Here is a 19,901-nt window from a genome sequence, read left to right as displayed (position 1 = left end):
AGACAAGAACCACATGATCTTATCAGTCGATGCAGAAAACGCATTTGACAAAGTCCAACACCCATTCATGATAAAAACTCTCAACAAAATAGGAATAGAAAGGAAATTCCTCAATATAATTAAGGGCATTTATACAAAGCCAACAGCGAACATCATCCTAAATGGAGAGAGTTTGAAAGCATTCCCCTTGAGAACGGGAACCAGACACGGATGCCCTTTATCACCACTCTTATTCAACATTGCGCTGGAGGTCCTAGCCAGAGCAATTAGGCTAGAAAAAGAAAGAAAGGGCATCCAAATTGGTAGGAAAGAAGTACAAGTATCTCTGTTTGCAGATAATATGATCTTATACACATAAAACTCCAACGAATCCACAAGAAAACTACTGCAACTAATAGAAGATTTCAGCAAAGTATCAGGATACAAGATAAACATACAAAAATCAGTGGGATTCCTCTACGCCAACAAAGAGAACTTAAAAGAGGAAATCACCAAATCAATACCACTTACAATAGCCCCCCAAAAGATAAAATACTTAGGAATAAATCTAACCAGAGACGTAAAAAACCTATACAATGAAAGCTTCAAGATACTACTGCAAGAAACCAAAAGAGACCTGCATAAATGGAAAAACATGGATAGGAAGACTCAACATTGTGAAAATGTCAATTCTACCCAAAGCGATGGACAGATACAATGCAATCCCGATCCAAATTCCAACAGCATTTTTTTTTATTGTTGTACTTTATTTATTTTTTTATAGCTTTTTAATTCTTTTTTTTTGTAATTGTACTTTAGGTGAAGGTTTACAGAACAAATAGTTTCTCATTACACTGTCAGTATGCATATTGTTTTATGGCATTGGTTAACAAACCCACAACATGTCAACACTCTCCCTTCTCGACCTTGGAGGATCTTTTTTCTTTTTTGGTGAAAATATACATAGCCAAAGAAACACCATTTCAAAAACTTCTACGTGTACAATTCAGTGACATTGACTGCGTTTTTCCAGTTGTGCTGCTATTCTCACTATCCTCTTCCAAATTATTCCATCACCATTATCTTCAACTCACTGTCCCCTAGGCTTCCTATTGAACCTTTTGAGTTGCTGTTGTCAATCTCATCTCACATAGATAATTCTTTTTTTTTTTTGTACTTTAAATGAAGGTTTACAAAACAGAATAGTTTGTCATTGAAGTCAGTACACATATTGCCCTATGACAATGGCTAACAACCCCACGACATGTCAACACTGTCCTTTGTCAACCTTGAGTTCCCTAACACCAGCTTTCCTGTCCCCTCCTGCCTTCTAGTCCTTGTCCCTGGACTGCTGCGCCTCATTAGTCGCATTTTGTTTCATGGTGCTGTCCAATCCCTGGCTGAATGGTGAACCTCAGGAGTGACTTCACCACTGGGCTAAAAGGGTGTCCGGGGCCATACTCTCAGGGTTTTCCAGTCTCTGTCAGGCTAGTAAATCGGGTCTTTTTTTGTGTGTTAGAATTTTGTTCTACATCCTTCTCCAGCTCTGTCCAGTACCCTCTGTTGTGATCCAGGTCAGATCAGTCCAACGGCATTTTTTAATGAGATGAAGAAACAAATCACCAACTTCATATGGAAAAGGAAGAGGCCCCGAATAAGTAAAGCATTACTCAAGAAGAACAAAGTGGGAGGCCTCACATTACCAGATTTTAGAACCTATTATACCACCACGGTAGTCAAAACAGACAGGTACTGGTCCAACAACAGATATATACACCAATGGAGCAGAATTGAGAATCAGACATAATTCATCCACCTATGAGCAGCTGATATTTGACAAAGGCCCAAAGTCTGCTAATTGGGGAAAAGACAGTCTCTTTAACAACTGATGTTGGCATAACTGGATATCCATCTGCAAAAAACTGAAACAAGACCTATACCTCACACCATGCACAAAAACTAACTCAAAATGGATCAAAGACCAAAATATAAAATCTAAAACGACAAAGATTATGGAAGAAAAATAGGGACAATGCTAGGAGCCCTAATACATGGCATAAACAGAATATGAACCATAAGTAACAATGTACAAATACCAGAAGAGAAACTAGATAACTGGGGACCCCTAAAGATCAAACACTTATGCTCATCAAAAGACTTCACCAAAAGAGTCAAAAGACAACATACAGACTGGGAAAAAAATTTTGGCTATGACAAAATCCAATCAGCATCTAATCTCTAAAATCTACAAGATACTACAAAACCTCAACAACAAAAAGACAAATAACCCAATTAAAAAATGGGCAAAGGATATAAACAGGCACTTCGCCAAAGAAGACATTCACGTGGCTAACAGACACATGAAGAAATGCTCACGATCATTAGCCACTAGAGGAATGCAAATCAAAACTACAATGAGATACTATCTCACCCCAATGAGGTTAGCATTAATCCAAAACACACAAAATAATAAATGTTGGAGAGGTTGTAGAGAGACTGGAACACTTACACACTGTTGGTGGGAATGTAAAATGGTACAACCACTTTGGAAATCGATTCAGTGCTTCCTTAAAAAGCTAGAAATAGAAGTACCATATGATCCAGCAATTCTGCTCCTTGGAATATATCCTAGAGAAATAAGAGCCATCACACGAATAGATATATGCACACCCATGTTCACTGCAGCACTGTTTACCATAGCAAAAGATGGAAATGACCTAGGTGCCCCTCAACAGATGAATGGATAAACAAATTATGGTATGTTCACACAATGGAATACTACGCAACAATAAAAAATAATGATGAATCTGTGAAACATCTTATAACATGGAGGAATCTGGAAGGCATTATGCTGAATGAATTTAGTCAGTTGCAAAAGGACAAATATTGTGTAAGACCACTATTATAAGAACTCAAGAAAAGGTTTAAACACAGAGGAAAACATTCTTTAATGGTTACAAGGGTAGAGAGGGAGGGAGAGGGGTATTTACTAGCTAGAAAGCAGACAAGAATTATCTTAGGTGAAGGGAAGGACAACATACACTACAGGGGAAGTCAACACAACTGGACTAAACCAAAGCTAACAAGTTTCGTAAATGCAACCAAACACTTCGAGGGTCAGAGTAGCAGGACTGGGGGTCTGGGGACCATGGTTTCAGGCAACATCTAAGTCAATTGGCATAACAGTTTATTAAGAAAATGTTTTGCATCCCACTTTGGTGAGCGGCATCTGGGGTCTTAAAAGCTAGCGAGCGGCCGTCTAAGATGTATCAATTGGTCCCCAACCCACCTGGAGCAAAAGAGAATGAAGAACACCAAAGACACAAGGAAAATATTAGCCCAAGAGACAGAAAGGGCCACATAGACCAGAGAATTCATCAGCCTGAGACCAGAAGAACTAGATGGTGCGTAGCTACCACCAATGATTGCCTTGACAAGGAACAGAACAGAGAGTCCCTGACGGAGCAGGAGAAAAGTGGTGTGCAGAACTCAAATTCTTGTAAAAAGACCAGACTTAATGGTTTGACTGAGACTGGAGGGACCCTGGAATACATGGCCCCCAAACTGTTAGTCCAAAACTAAAGCCATTCCCAAGGCCAACTCTTCAGACAATGATTCAACTGGACTGTGGGACAGAAAAACGATACATGAGACTAAATGGGCATCTCCTACCCGGAGGCGAGATGAGAAGGCAGAGAGGATCAGGAGCTGGTTGAATGGATATGGGAAATACCGGGTGGAAAGGAGGAGTGTGCTGTCACAGTACAGGGAGAGCAACTAGGGTCACGTAACAATGTGTGTATAAATTTCTGTATGAGAAACTAACTTGGATTGTAAACTTTCACTTAAAGCACAATTAAAAAAACAAAACAAAACAAAAAAACTTGTCCAAGGTCTTATCACCAGTAAGTGGCATGTTCATGAGTAGTACCACCAATAGCTGTTTAACAACTGTTTGGAAGAAACAAGTATGTAGCCCTTAGCGTTCCCAGTGTGGTAGAGTATATTATAGAGTAAGGGACACGTAGCTGAATTAGCCTCCCTGATCGAGCACTAGAAGAAAGTATCACTTGACACCTAAAAGAGAGGGATATAAGTATTGTAGTGATAAGCTAAAGAAACTTGTAATTCTGGCTGAAAATATAAGCTGTTCCAAATACAGCCAATTTCAGTTATAAAGGTAACAGAGTTATAAACACTTCAATTTTTATTTTGAGAGTCAGTCTATCGACAACACTGAAGGCCCTCATTTATGAAGCTTCATATTAAGAGAAACCCCTTTTCCTCCCTTTAAACTTGCACAGAAAAATCTGAAAGATAATGAGTAATAATTCATATAGGTTTTTCAGAGATGCTACTAACAGCAACCTTGAGCTATCAGTCAGCCAGATGGTTCTATGGGTACACACAGTACTCATACACATAGTCCTGATAGCTTATTTCAATTTCCTAAGCTCTGGTGACAGGGTGGGTAAATGAAAATATGCTGCAACTGTTTGTATAGGCAGTCCCCGGGTTATGAACGAGATCCGTTCTTAAGTGTGTCTTCAAGTTGAATTTGTAGGTAAGTTAGAACAGGTGCATACGGTTCTTATCTAGCCTTACTTTAGTGCCAGACAAGTCTCAAAGCCTTTTCAATGATTTAAAAGCTGCATGTACAGCAAGTGAAAGTGATTGTGATGAAGAATTTTTTGTGAGTAGGGGTTGATTCAGTCATTTCAAAGTGAGGACAAATTTATATAACATTAAAGGGCAAGTACAAGTTGTCCATAAATTGGACGTTTGTAACTCAGGGACTGCCTGTACATATATTTTAGCTAATGTAAAATTCTCCTTGCGCTTGGGCAAAGTCTGGAATAAACCAGGTGCAAGCTTCTAAGAGTCCTCTCCCAGTGGAGTCACACAGGACTGTTTAATTCCTCCAGGACTGAATTGTGACAGCACGTGTAAAGTGTTGTCTACTGAGGAAGCTCATTAGAAACACGGTATCCAAGGTTTTTATTGGGGGCTACTCACATAGGCACTATCTAGCAAGCAGCAAAATTCCAGACTCCCAGAAGGAAGTGTTCAGTATAAACACTGTACAAACAGTCTAGGAACAGTAAGTCATTCTTACCAGTTAGGAAATGTTGGGATAACCCCCAAAATCCAAATTTCCAGATGTCATCCAAGAACCAACCTTGAAGTGGTCTTAGGCCTGTTATGTTAGCACTTTTCTGCATATATTATTTCATCTAATCATCACATCAAGGAAATTAAAGTTCAGTTAGTTAGCTTAGATAATGTGCCCAAGATTATACTAGACAAGGTTAGTAGTGGTAGAACAATCTGATTCTAGACCTCTACTCTCAACTTCTAGGCTTGGATGCCTATTTTTTGAGGACTTAGAAAAAGTAGGGGAAGCTAAAATAGACTCATGTTGAAGAGAACTATGAAAGGCAAGCAGCAAAAATATTATAGTTTTTAAAGCAGATTATAAAATAAGTAATAAACTAGCCATTGTATAATGAAAAATCAATCAAAATAAGTCATGAGCTCAACAACTTTATAGACACTACTTAGAGTCCTTTAATATTTAAAAAAAATGACCAGCATATTAGCAATTTTAATATTTTAAGAAGATTAAAGAAAGCTAAAGTTTAGCCAGATTAACATAATCAAAGGATTAAGAGATTTACTTTCACCTTATAGAGACAGAAAAAGAAAAGTAAAAAAGAGTACATGTATGTGCTGTAGCAGAAGGCAGCCTATTAGTATTCTTTTTGCTTTGTTTTATTTTTTACCTAACAGAGTGGTGTCCTGAAGTATAATCCAGTTTTCCAAATTTTTGTGTTTGGTAGCCATGCTTCTCCATGACATCCATCCATGTTGTATAATTTGGATCTAGACCCTTAAAATTATTCCAAGATTCTGTTAAGTGAATGAAGAGGCCACTCCACATTGCTGAAAAATAATAATGAAATAGGGGTTAAAGTAAGGCTTAACAACTTATTTTAATTATTAATTCAATCACCAAGAGGGAGTAGAATCTACAAATTTAGAGCTCATGCTCTAGAATAAGAAATACCAGCATTAGGTGCTTTAAGCAACAATCCTGATTGTTATCTCATTTTATCAGGGGATAAAGCCTGAAAGGAGTTATTTCCATTTTACAGATGAGTCAACTAAGGCTTAGAGTTTAACTTGCTGAAGGTAAATACAGTTGGAATTAAATGTAAGCCTGTGTGACTTCGGAGTCCCTGGGGGGTGCGAATGGTTAACATACTTGCTGCTAGCCGAAAGGATGAAGATTTCAGTCTAACCAGAGGTGCCTCAGAAGAAAGGTCTGGCAATTTACTTCTGAAAAATCAGCCATTGAAAACCCTATGAGCACAGTTCTACTCTGACTCACCTTGGGTTGCCATGAGTTGATTCGGACCTGACAGCTACTGTTTTTGTTGTTGTTGTGTTTGTTTCCTATCTGACTTTAGAGCTTTCATTCCATCCCCAAAATAATCCCTAAGTATTTGAGTAAATTTCCAAATCAGTCAATTGAAGGTATAGCAGTATAGATGTTATTTCCCCAATATCCTTATGGATTTTCCCTATTCCTTGTCCATTTACTGGCTTTCATTAAAAATTTAAGTATACTATGTATTCTCTCTTAAATTGGCTACAACCAATTGTTAATTCAATGCACCCTTCTTTTCCTTTTCCCATTTCTGTGCATTCCTTATACAAATAGTATGTTTGAATAAGTTTTCTGTTCTCATCAAACAAAATGCTTTCTCTTTGGGAGGTGGACTAGCACAGTGCTTAAAAACTCAGGCTCTGGGGTGGATTACCTGGCTTTGAATCCTAACAATGCCAGTTACTGTGTGGCCTTAGATAAGTGTTTTGCCCTTTCTGTACTTTAATTTTTATCTTCAAAATGGGGATAACAATGACGCATATATAAATCAGTACATGTAAAGCACTTAGAATATTGCCAGGACCATAGTAAAAACAAAACAAAACAAAACCCACTGCCGTCAAGTCAATTCTGACTCCTAATGACAGAGGACAGAGTAGAACTGCCCCCATAGCGTTTCCAAGGCTGTAATCTTTATGAAAACAGACTACTGCATCTTTCTCCTGCTGAGCAGCTAGTAGGTTCGTACCTCCAGTTGAAAGCAACGGATTTATTTATTTATTTTTTAATGTCACTAACATTTTACTATTAAAGTTCTGCCTATTTGTTGAATTACTATAATAAAATTGAACAATTGGATTTGGGTAGAAGTGGACTGAGACTGAATAGAAATGGATAAAATGTAATCTAAAATAATATGGAAAAACTTAGACAGTGATATATGCCCTGTGGGGCAGTTCTACCCTGTCCTATATGGTCAGAATGGAACACCATCATAAGTTGGAGACTACCTGTACTCTGAAATCCATATAAGTTCTCCCACCTCCCTATGCTGTTACTGAAAAACTTCTTTGGAAATAGAACTCTTCTAGGAAATAAGAATGTTTCCTCATTTTTAGATCGTCAAAAGACTCTTAGTCATCAATTATAAGGAAATGAAACTAATACATGAACTAGATACCATTTTAGATAATAAAATTCCTACTTTTGAAAACTAAATTAGAAATTCTAATAATCCCAATGCCCAATACGTGCCTGAATATATACATTTCTTATATTAAAAAAAAAACAAACCCAAAACCCAAACATATTAGATACCCAGTATGACTTACTATCCTACTTTTTGGTACAATCTTTTTAATTGTAAATTTATTTGCAATGTGTTGCCACTTTTTTTCATTAATATTAAGCATGTTCATACCTGCTCGTGATGGGCAACAAATTGGAGAGTTTGTGTAGGCATTGAGAAAGGTAGTGCCACGAGCTTTCATGAAGTTGATAAAAGGAAGTTTCACTACCTGACTTCCTGGATGAAATGTGAGTCTTCCATCCTAGAACAAAGAAATTTAAATAACATTGATTGCATTACAGAAGAAGTTTATTTCCTTTAACTGTAAAATACATAAGTAGCAAATGACTTTAATATGACCATAAGAATCCTCAAAAGATTAAAAAAACAAGTGTAGCAAGTGTTATGAGCATCTAGTCTGTTAAAAAAAACCCACCCAGTGCTGTCGAGTCAATTCCAACCCACAGCGACCCTATAGGACAGAGGAGAACTGCCCCACAGAGTTTCCAAGGAGCGCCTGGTGGATTCAAACTGCCTACCTTTTGCTTAGCAGCAGTAGCACTTAACCACTATGCCACCAGGGTTTCCATCTAGTCCATAAATAGCTAGGATGCAATGCAGTGTTACACTAGGATTCATTTGAATACAATAAATGTCTTAAAGGACTTCCTGGAAAGCTCTTTTGAGAGATGATGGACTGACTGAACATTTAGTGAGTACTTAACTATGTGCAAGGCAGTGTGCAAGATCTGGGGGTATAAAGGTGAATAAAACAGCCAGAGTCCCTGCCCCCATAAAGCTTACAGTCCAGTTGGGGAGGCTAAAATTATACCGGCAAATAATCCATTATTAATTACAAATTGTGATGAATGCTTTGAAGAAAACCTGAGATGCAGGAAAACAAAGTAGACCTACTTTAGATGGGGTGGAAAGGGAAGGCTTTTCTGGGAAATATGAACCCTAAAGAAAGAGAAGGATCTACAATCCTGCTTCCTTCTGCTTCTTTTGATCTCAAGAACACTTCCTAATAAACCTCTTTTGTGGTAATCCCCAATGTTCTCTGTTCTCTAAATTTAGAAAATCGTAAAGATTACTTTAAGAAATATTCTCAACAAATTCTATGGGCGTATCCAGATTATATAACTTTAATCATCATGGGTTAACTTCTGAGGGAGGCAATATAACACAGTGATTAAAAGCACACTTTTTGGTGCCAGAAATGCATACCACCACCAATCTAAATGACCACAGTAACATTCATTGATAATAAGCTATTATTATAATTAAAACCAAGTATCTGTCTAAGCAGAAGTTTCTAAATCATGGACAATACTAAAGTAAAAGTAGACAGCAGTATTCTTTTAATTGATGCCTTGGGAAAGTTCCAAAAACTGTTCAAGTTTGTTTTTAAACAATAATGATGAGGACAACACACACACAATTTCTCTGGGATATGGGGAGTGGATCAAATTCTATCAGCTAAAGCATTTAAATCAGCACCATAAAGATTATCAAGACACCTGGGTAATAAAAATAAATTTAGCTTTCTTCACTTCTCACCCAAATATTAATTCCTGCAAACGTGAGGTGAACTGGGAAACGATTGCTGGGAAGCTAATAAGCATTTATGGAAGTGGACGTGCCGAATGCTATTTTCGCCCACAACTGAATCAAACAGGGGTATGAATTGAAAGTTCACTAGTAGTGGTAAAATAATTTAGTGATTGATGTCAGCATTAAAAAAAAAAAAAAAAAAGATTTGCAAAGACCCTAACAGTGCATTTCATTTACTAAAGTATGCTTTCCGAAACTTTTAGTTAAGCATATGTATGTAGTGTGTGTGCGTGTGCATACGCAGCCACAAAGTCAAATGTTTTCTTCAAAATGCGAAGTAAAATGTATTCTTCAAAATGCATCGGGGTAAAACATGTTTAAAAGTGTCTCTGATTCTGTTCCCCAAAGTCTGCAGCACAGGAAAGGCTGTGGGCCGGTCGCTGGTTCCGTGTGGGACGTCCCCTCCCCTGCCTCACGGTACTTACGAAGGAATCGCTCACCACCAGCACCACATTAGGCAACTCGGGCAAGGCCCGAGCTGCTAGCCCTCTCTGCCCACTTGCTCCGGGGGCAGGCGCAGCGAGCGCTAAAGCAGCGACCACTGACACCCACAGCAAAAGCATCGCAGGCAGCGGTCCTGAAAGCCCAGCCTCTGGCCGCTGGCTCCGCCTCCTCCCTCTCGGAATTCCCTCCAGGAGAGGAGAGAGCGGGGACCAGTTTGTTTCCCTCCTAAGTCAGCCCTTCTTCCGCAGAACTACAACTCCCATCAGGTTCAGAGCGTGCATATGCGCAAAAGGGGAATCCCTAGTTTAGCTCATGTTAAGACCTTTTAATCAAATACCGAGCTAATCAAACTCTGCAATTCCCAGTTAGTCAGTGATGCCTAGGAAGCGCGCATGCGCCTGGCTCCTGGTTTGGCGTTTGTAGGAGACAAGCGTCTATCCCAGGTGGGTTCGGGTCTCTGTTGCTTTTGCAGAAGTTGGCTCTATTAGGTAGTTGAAATGGTAGCTAGAGAGAGAAAGGATCTGTGGGTTAGTTGTGCTCGTTTTGCGCCGGGTAGGCGTGGCAGAGTGTTAGGCAAGAGCGTGGACTGGGCGATGATGAGGTGGCGGGGCGTCTGTCACTTAAGTTGGATGGGGCGGTTCTTTGTGGGGCCTCTGGCTGGATCGCCTTAGATGCGATATGGATACCTTTGGTCCTCTCGAATGCCTTCCCTGAAGAGGATTTCTAACCTGCCTCATCTTATTGTCTCTCTTTGCACCTGCAGTAACGATTTATTGAGCGTCCGTGGGGTGAGGATCGGGCCTAGTAAGAAGCTTCAGGTTCTAGGCGGGGCAAAAGCTTAAAAGTGCAGAGGAGAGAAATGGGACCCGCCCTGGAAGGAAATGTTGAGCAGTGTGACATTTTCGATTATGTTCAGAATGTTCAGAATACCATTGTTTTCCTCTTGGAAATCACTGGTCTCCTGATTGTTGAACTCCTTTAGAGAAGACTGGAAGAGGCAGATTTCTGTCCCAGAGCCATTTTTTAAAAATTTCATTATTATAGTTTCAGGTACATAATTCGCGCATCACACTAGTCATTTTAACATTTTGACAGGAAAAGGAGGAGTTGCACTACTTATTTAGCATAAAATCAACTCTTAATACTAATACCTGGCAGTTTTTTTTTGAGTAAAATAAGATAATAATGATAAGGGCCACATCTTATTTATTTAATATTCACGTAGCACTTACTATGTGTTAAGCATTGTACTAAGCATTTATTGAGTACATACCCTGTGCCGGTTCCTTTTGCATGTACTGTTTTATGAAATCTTAGCTTTCACCATTTTGCAAATAGGAAAACAGGCTTGGTGAGTTTAAATGACTTAAAAGTTACACAGGAATCCAGTCCAAGCAGGACTGAGGGGCTCGTTTTCTGCACTGTATCAGACAGTGTTGCACTGCTATCCGTAAGGTTTTCACTGGCCAATTTTTTCAGAAGTAGACCACCAGGTCCTTCCTAGTCTGGAAGCTCCACTGAAACCTGTCCACCATGGGTGACCTTGCTGGTATTTGAAACACTGGTGGCATAGCTTCCAGCATCACAGCAGCATGCTAGCCACCACAGTACAACAGACCTTTTATATTATGCCTCATGTGGCCTCACTCAAATATAGGTAGGCCTTAGATGTAAAATATTTTATTAACTCGGGATTTTAGTGTACAAAATAATAACTTTAAGAAACAATTCAATAAAAGTAGGAAAAAAGACTTGGATAGACCACAGTGAGATGCCACTACAAACCCAGTAAAACAAACACACAAAAAAACACACCAAACTCGTTGCTGTCGAGTCAATTCCAATGCACAGTGACCCTGTAGGACAGGGTAGAACTGCCCCATAGAGTTTCCAGGGAGCGCCTGGTGGATTTGAACTGCCGACCTTTTGGTTAGCAGCCGTAGTTCTTAACCACTACGCCACCAGGGTTTCCACACACTCACTGGAGTTGCTTAAAATTAAGACGGACAACACCAAGTGTGGATAAGGAGGTGAAGTAGCTGAAACTCTCATATGTTTTTGGTTTTCCACTTTGGAATAAGTTGACAATTTCTTATAAAGTTAAACAAGAACCAATCTAATGTTTCAGCATTTCTGCTCCCAGATATTTTACTCAAGATAAAAGAAAATATGTGGGGGGGAAAAAAAAGACTTGTACAATAAAATAATTTAAAATATGTCTCTGCCTGCAGGGACTATTAATTCTACAAATTTTTTTTGAAAAATTTTTCATTTATTCTATAAATATTTACTGAGAACCTCCTCTGGTCATATGACTGTGCTGGCAAAAATGAAGAAATATGAGACATGTTAAATTCCAGTTGAGTAGCTCAGCTAATAAGTGCTTCAGTGGTCTTGAGGAGGGGATGGTCCCTGTTGCGGGATTTAGTCTAATATTGGATCACAATGGTCTGATCTGCAATCAATCATGGGGATGGCGCAGGACTAGGCAGTATTTTCTTTCATCAGACATGGGGTTACCATGAATTGAGGGCCAACTCCATGGCAGCTAACAACAACAGTATTCACATAGTGATTAATTTTAATAGGATACTAGTGGTCGATGATAGCCATATTTGAGGAACACAGGCAACAAGGTTAGTTCTTGAGAGAACAAGGAAGAAGGAGGTTGAGGAAAGGCTTGGGATTTTAAACATGTAGAGAAAATTTATAGTAAACACTATGGGTTAACAATGGCAAAGAAGGTAGTGAAGCTGGTTGAGAGGGTAATAATAGTAGTAGCATCAGAACCTGTCTGACCTCAGGGGAGAATAATGAGAATCAAGAGCAGCACAGGGCTGATTCCTGAGGAGGAGGTCAGACATACCTCCACTCTTCAGCCTTTTTAACCAATTCTGATGCCAGCCGTGCCTCTCATGGCACTCTCTCCTTCTCTGCTGGGTTCAATGATCTGGTTTAATGGCCACACAAAACTCACAGACCACGCTTACAGTTAAGTGGTTTATTAAAGAAGCAGCGGGTTACAATGGGGGATTGGGATCAACAGGCTACAACTCAGGATCAGGATCAAGAAGCATGAAGGCAAAGTCGAGAAGGCTCCCCTGAAGAGTAGAGCACATCCCTCCCTTCAGTGCAGGGCAGCTCTCTCAGTGCCTCTCACTATATAAGCAAACAGACCCTTCCCTTGGCCACCTCAGGACAGGCTTCTCTGCTTTCGGCCTCCCTGCCGTTGGCTCTGTTGCAGTGCCCCTTTTGGGCCTGTCACCATCTTCAGTGTTATAGCCTTTGATCCATGTTATAACTCTTTCAGGAGGTTCCTTGCCTTCTCGCTCTCTGCTGCTTCTCTCTTCTTCATTCTGTTTCTTTCTGAAAAACATCTGTGGGGTTGGCTGCGTATATACAAAACTACTCATCAATCTCAAGGCAATGCCCTCCTACCAGGACTATGAACTGACCAATCCCCTCTCAGTAGGCTACAGACACTTCATTTGCATAGTAGGCTATAGTAACTTCATTTGCATAAGTATATTGACCATTCACTGCAAGGTGCATACCAGTCACAGGGTAGGCTGCAGCCCAGGGCCAGACAAAAAGTATCAGACCATCCTTGTTGGCAGTTACCCAGGAAATGTCAATCAACTTGGACAAAAGTAACAAACCCTCTAGGGAAGAAAACTAGGGCAAAGATAACTCCTCAGGGCTTAGGGGGAAAATCTTTCAAACTGTTTTTCCAAAGAACTAAGGCAAGAGGCCACATAAAGGAATTCATTTCACCACATCAGAAGACCAGAACTACATATGCAATGTATGTGTACAGGCACTTCATATCAGGTAAGTGATGTAGTTCTCACTTTACCAAAAGGAAATGGTCTTGGCGTGGTGAAGTAAGGTACTCTGTTCTGATGGAATTTGAATCCAGATCTATGTGATTCCTAAGTCCATTCTCAGCCAGGTTAGTCTTGGGTTGGTGGTTGCATATAGCAAAATGAAGGGGCTAACAGAATCAGGGGTATTTTGTAAGAACAGTTGAAATGACTGAGCAATAAACTAAAATCAGGTTGGCTGGGGAGGGCAATCAAGCGTAGGGACTGGGGCTGAAGAAGTCAGTGGAATGGAGAGTCAGGTTTTTACTTTTCTATTTAAATAGCTATATAACATTGAAAAAAGTTGTCTATGTTTTCATTAGATTATAAACTAGTTACATGATGTTGGCAACTTTTTACATATGGCTTAGAAAAAAGTTCAATTTAGTGTAGTTAGGCTGCAAATTGGAAATAAGTAAGTGCCTGTAATTTTCCTAGATTCAAAACAAAGTCACATAGAAATAGTTGAGAGATTTTTCTTGGTGGGGGGGGCACTCAGTTTTTTATACTGAAGTTAATGTGTTTTGAGCTTTTGGGATGTTTTTCAGACTTGTTCTGATCTCTTAAGGAACTTTCCTTTTATCACCTGAAGCTATGGAAATGCAGTTGAGATCAATTTGAGAATTCAGAGATTAAGATAGGAAAGAAAAAGGGCTAACAGTTGTACATAATTACTACTCATGGTTTAAATCATGAGTTATGAAGATTCAACATGAACCTGATGTGTTAAAAAATATCAAAAGGTTTTGATTTATGGATGTCCTCCTGTTTATGTGACTAGCTGTCTCATATTTGTTTTTACTTAATTTAGATGGATAATGGGTAAGGAGCAATTGGAAATTTAGTTCAGAAGGAAGATAGAGGTGGTGATAATAGGTAAAAGGTAAGTGTCTAGAATTCTAAATAATAAGTATTTGGAGTCTACTTTTACTTAATGATTATTTTTACCAGTTCCTTTCAGAAGGTTCAATGGCATAGAATTGTCACGTCAGACTATAGGTCATCACAAAATACCTTTAGTCTTTTGTTATTGGATTTAAGGTTTGTTTGTTTTTCCCCTTTCTCTCCTATAATTAACTTCCATTGTCATTATTGTTAATATTTTTGCTTTGTGGAACCTTTGCATGTGCACGAGGGAATGTTAGTTTAGGGTTTCAAGACTTCAACTGGGGAGTATTAATTCATTTACCTACATTTGTTAACTTTGTAGTGTATCATTGTCTTTTTGTCATGACTGTTACTTTCTGTTTTTAAGTGCAGTTGTTACTACTTTTTAAACTTGATTTATGTTGGGTAAAAACACTTAAAGGTTAGTAGTTGAAAAACTTTCATTGAGTGAATATGTGCAAAATTAATGCCTTTATTTTAAAAAATCAGTTGAAACTGAAGAGAAAATGTGGGAGGAGAGGTATAAAGGGAAACTTTTAGTAGCTGGATCTGTGGAAAAATATTACAGACATTTACAAGAGAGCTAGATCTTTCTCAAAGTGTTGGAAATGCTTGGAAAGGAGGGAAGTATCTTAAATAAAGGAGTATGGGGCTACCTGTAATCATTTTTGGTAGTAGGGTTGTACTCTGTGAAAGGAAATAGGTTTGAATGGTACGTATTAGATGGATTAAAAAAAAAAAAGCCCACTGCTGTCGAGTCTTTTGTGATTCATAGTTACTCTGTAGGACAAAGCAGAACTGCCCCGTAGGGTTTCCAAGGCTGTAACCTTTAAAGAAACAGACTGCCACATCTTTCTCTGGCGAGTAGATGGATAGTGCTCAGTAAAGGTCTGTTTAGAAAATGAGTGAATGAGTATCACTACCCCCAAACGAAAAAGAGAGAAAAAAAAGACAGACGACGACATTTTTCATGCTAAAAAGGGAGCAGATTATCTTGCCTTTTTAATAATTAGCTAACCTTCTTTAGTCCACAGGACTAATGGCTCACATGAACCACAGCCTCTTCTAGTAAGTCCAGAAGAACTAGTTTGTGCTGGGCTACCACTACCTACCATTCTGATCAGGGACACAATAGAAGGTCCCAGTTAGAATGGGAGAAAAATATAGAACAAAACTCAAATTCATGAAAAAGACAAGACTTACTGGACTGATAGAGACTAGAGGAACCCCCGAGACTGTCGCCCTAAGATACCCTTTTAGCCTGGAACTGAAGCCACTCCCAGAGGTCATCTTTCACCCAAATAATAGATTGGCCTATAAAATAAACAGCAACAAAGATGACACACAATATAGAGAAAGTCAGCACAACTTGACCAAGGCAAAGCTATAGAAGCTTCCTAGACACATCCAAACACCTTGAGGGACCGAGTTACTGGGGCTGAGGGCTGAAGACCACGGTCTCGGGACATCTAGGTCAATCAGCATAACATAGTTCATGAAGAAAATGTTCTACAGCCTACTTTGGTGCGTAGCGTCTGGGGTCTTAAAAGCTTGTGAGTGGCCATCTAAAACACATCTATTGGTCCCATCGTGTTCGGAGAAGAGGAGAATGAAGAAAACCAAAGACACAAGGAAAATATCAGTCCAAAGGACTAATGGACGGCAAGAACCACAGCCTCCACCAGCCTGAGACCAGAAGACCTAGATGGTGTCGGGGTACCACCACCGAATGCTCTGACAGGGATCACAATAGAGGGTTCTGGACAGAGTGGGAGAAAAATGTAGAACAAAATTCAAATTCACAAAAAAAGACCAGACTTCTGGTCTGACAGAGACTGAAGGAACCCTCGAGACTCTGGCCCCCAGACACCCTACTAACTCAGAACTGAAGCCACTTCTGAAGTCCACCTTTCAGCTAAAGATTAGACAGGCCTATAAAACGAATAATTACACTTGGGAGGAACGTACTTCTTAGTTCAGTCAGGTACATGAGACCAAGTGGGCAACACCTTCCCAAAAGCAAAGATGAGAAGGTGGGAAGGAACAGAAAATCTGGACGAATAAACACAGAGAACCCAGGGCATAAAGGGAAAGGGGTAGAGTGTGACACATTGCGGGGATTGCAACTGATGTCACAAAATAATGAGAAACTAATTTGTACTGTAAATTTTTACCTGAAACATAATAAAAACAAAACAAAAAAATAACACCTATGAGGTATATGCTCCTTTGAACAATCAACTATGCAAGAAACTGGATGGATGAGGCAGGCGGGGTGGAAAGGGTGAGAGTGCTGACACATTGCAGGGATTGTAACCAGTGTCACAGAATAATTTGTGTATAAATCGTTGAATGGGAATCTGATGTGTAAACTTTCATCTAAAACACAATATAATATTCAAAAAAATTAGCTAACCTTCTGAAATCGATACACACACATAAATGTTAGGTGAAGAGAGAGGGCCTCAGTGCTGGCATACTATACTAAATGTCAAATCAAATGAAGAAGGAATTGGAAGAAAAGAGTAGAAGGGCTCCACGGCAGCATGAAGAATTGTAGTTACATATGGACACATATACAAATATGGAAGGGTATTGAACATTAAGAATTGATTACCAAGAGAAAAATTGAGTTTTTGTAATGGTCATTAAAAATAACCTACAAAGAAGCATTTAATGACTCCCTAGTTGCTGCTATATTTAAGTCCAAATTTGTCTCTCTGACTTTCAAGGATTTCTGTAATCTGTGTTCTACTTACCTACCCAACCTAAGTTTCTTGTTCTTCAGTGAGTCTGTTCTGTTCCATTCAGCCCAGTTTTCTCATTGTTGCCTACTCATGCCATATTCATTCCTATCTCTCTGACTTTGCTAATGCCTCTGACGAGTAATTTTCCTTCCTCTCCTTTCTTAAGTCCTGTCTTCTCCATCTGGTAGTCATTGATTGCTTCACACCACACTTCTTTTCTTCTCTGAACTCCTGTTGCACTTCCACTCATTATCCTTAGTTTAGCATTTGATTCTCTAATGTCTGGTACGTATTAAGTCCCTCTTGATTTAGGTTATATTCTTTAGAGCAGGGACATCTGTTATATTTCTTTTATGTCATAGGCAGCATATAGCTTGGAAGTTGCACATAGTGTTAGTGCTGATTGGTTCTACCTTGTTCAAATGTGGTGCTTCTTAAGTGTTGTGTGATAGAAGAGATGGTGATTTTAGTCCTGGAAAGTTTGCATTCTTCTGTGTGTTTGGTCTTATCTTGAAACTATTTTTGTTCTTTTTTAACTTGAACATCACTTGATTTTTTTACTTGGGTATCTTTTTTTTTTTAAATCACTTTTATTGGTCCAGATCAGTTGTCATCATCACTGATCTGTCCTGTTTCATTTAATCTACAGGTTTTTCTACCAAAGGAAACTTGGCTAGAGAAAATTTAAAGTGAAATCAGCATTGAAATTTGTTGCCTACTCCAATTAAGATTTGTAGACTACACAAAAATTCTGCTGAAGTTTGCACCTATAAATTTATACCAAGACAATTTTAGGTAAGGTAGTAGTTTTTAAAATTAGAGCATATAAAATATGTTGCTTTAAATTATATAGCTATTTTTAGAAGGAAAAAAGCCATTTTTCTGCCTATTTAGAAAATCTTGTTCTGGCTGCAGAGAAAGTGATTTTCTGATATCTTAATTTTAATATTAATTTGAATGCCATCATCCTTTAAGTCAAACGGATTTTTTTGTTTGTTTGTTTTCTAACTTCTCAAACTTCTTTGGTCTTGCACTCCTATCTCAGTCTCTTTGGATATAAAGGACTGACAGTGTACCATGTTAGCTATTTTTGTCGTCTTGGTTCATTTTGTTGCCTTGAATATCTGTAATCTATAACTACTTAATATTTACCCAGCTTTGTTTTATCTTCCTGTTGAGATGAGAGTTAAATGGAGTTAACAAGAAATGCAAATGTTTCTTTTTTCCAACATTGAATTGTAATTGAATTTGACTTATTTACTGGTAAACCAGATTAAGTTATGAAATCTGAAGATATTATCAATTTATTGATAATTGATATATTTTAAGATTAAATGAAGAAATATTTTGCTAATTGAAATATTTTTATGGTTGAAATTAGTGTTTTTGCATATTCATCACTTCCATTCAAGTATAAACGTGTTTCTCTCCAAAGAAAGTAATTGTTGTTTGTGTGCCATCGAGTCAATTCTGAATCCTAGTGACTCTATAGGACAGAGTAGAACTGCCCCATAGGGTTTCCTAGGCTGTAATCTGTACAGGAGCAGATTGTTAGTTTTTTTTTCTCCTGTGGAGCAGCTGTGTGTTCGAATCTGCAACCTTTTGTTTAGCAGCTGAGTGCTTAACCATTGTACCACCAGAACTCCTTAAAGAAAGTAATAATCCTATAGTAATCCTTACTATAAAGAAAGTTAATATCCTGATTTACATTTTTACAGAAACTGATATTAAAACAGAACAGATAAATGACATTCTTAAACTCTCATAGTTACTGAAATTTGTGTTAATGTTTTACTTTGTGAATTGGGCTTATTTTACTGGATCTTGCTTAGTGTGGAACTGGATTGAGATTGGTATGTGTTTTGGCTCCTGGTCCATAAAATAATCTGTGTTTTTAGCCTAACGTATATAGAGTGAGTATAATTCAAATGCAGCTCAGTATCAACAAATATTTATTGATCATCTTCAATTTACCAGATACTGTTCTAGATACTATGAACAAGCAGTGGGAAAAAAAAAAGACAAAAAATATTTATGTATGTAAGCTATGGATTCAGATTAAAATTATAGATAATTTTGTTAGGCTTAATCTGTATACTTTGGGTCAGTTATACCTGCAAATTTTTGTTTATCTCTCTTCATGAACGTGCTCCACGTAATGTATCATTTCATCTAATTCTTTATGCACAGAAGGATACAGATGATTGAAAATTTAGCCGGAATCATCATCCATGAGGTTATGCTAAGAGAAAAGTTTTAGGTAACGTATACTAGACATTTAGTACTAATAAGTAAAATCTGTAGTGTATTAGATGGTGATAAGTACTTTGAAAAAAAATAAAGCAAGGAAAGAGTTAAGGGAATGTTAAGTGATTGGGCACAGGGGAGAAGAAAGTGTTGAAATTTTAAATAGTGTGGACAGGGAAGATTTCACTGAGAAAGTGACATTTGAGTAAAAATCTGAAGGACTGAGTGTGTAAGCTATTGTGTATATTAGGGAGGAAGACCGTTGGAGGTAGAAGGAATCACAAGTGCCTTTTTTTTAGATGGTTACGTTTGTTGGAACTCTTTTTTTTTCAATTTTTTTTTTGTACTTCAGGTGAAGGCTTACAGAACAAATAGTTTCTCATGAAACAGAAGTACACATGTTGTTTTATGACATTGGTTAACAACCCCACAACATATCA

General features: G+C 38.4%; 2 protein-coding genes across 6 annotated transcripts in view; one reads left to right on the top strand and one right to left on the bottom strand.

Annotated features, from left to right (window-relative positions):
• Nucleotides 1–10,088, bottom strand: part of ARSK (arylsulfatase family member K) — a 47,250-nt gene extending 37,162 nt beyond the window's left edge. The window contains exons 1-3 of the mRNA XM_004375064.2: nt 9,698–10,088; nt 7,791–7,920; nt 5,763–5,922 (exon numbers count right to left, since the gene is read on the bottom strand). Of these exons, the coding sequence (XP_004375121.1) occupies nt 5,763–5,922; nt 7,791–7,920; nt 9,698–9,835 (428 nt within the window). The 5' untranslated portion in view covers nt 9,836–10,088. The remainder of the gene's footprint in view (nt 1–5,762; nt 5,923–7,790; nt 7,921–9,697) is intronic.
• Nucleotides 10,089–10,112: 24 nt separating this feature from the next.
• Nucleotides 10,113–19,901, top strand: part of SKIC3 (SKI3 subunit of superkiller complex) — a 108,533-nt gene continuing 98,744 nt past the window's right edge. Inside the window, exons 1-4 of one of the 5 annotated variants that reach the window (XM_023730122.1) lie at nt 10,113–10,159; nt 14,391–14,462; nt 17,864–18,009; nt 19,405–19,474. The gene's annotated coding sequence lies outside the window, so the exon portion shown is untranslated. Of the gene's footprint in view, nt 10,160–13,419; nt 13,548–14,390; nt 14,463–17,863; nt 18,010–19,404; nt 19,475–19,901 lie in introns of those variants that run through there. The other 4 variants (XM_023730123.1, XM_023730124.1, XM_023730125.1 and 1 more) reach the window with 4 other exon arrangements.

This window comes from Trichechus manatus, unplaced genomic scaffold, assembly GCF_000243295.1.
Source record: "Trichechus manatus latirostris isolate Lorelei unplaced genomic scaffold, TriManLat1.0 scaffold00032, whole genome shotgun sequence".
Taxonomy (NCBI): Eukaryota; Metazoa; Chordata; class Mammalia; order Sirenia; family Trichechidae; genus Trichechus; species Trichechus manatus.
The sequence above is the reverse complement of the archived record's forward strand: the minus strand, read 5'-3'. Positions and strand labels throughout refer to the sequence as shown.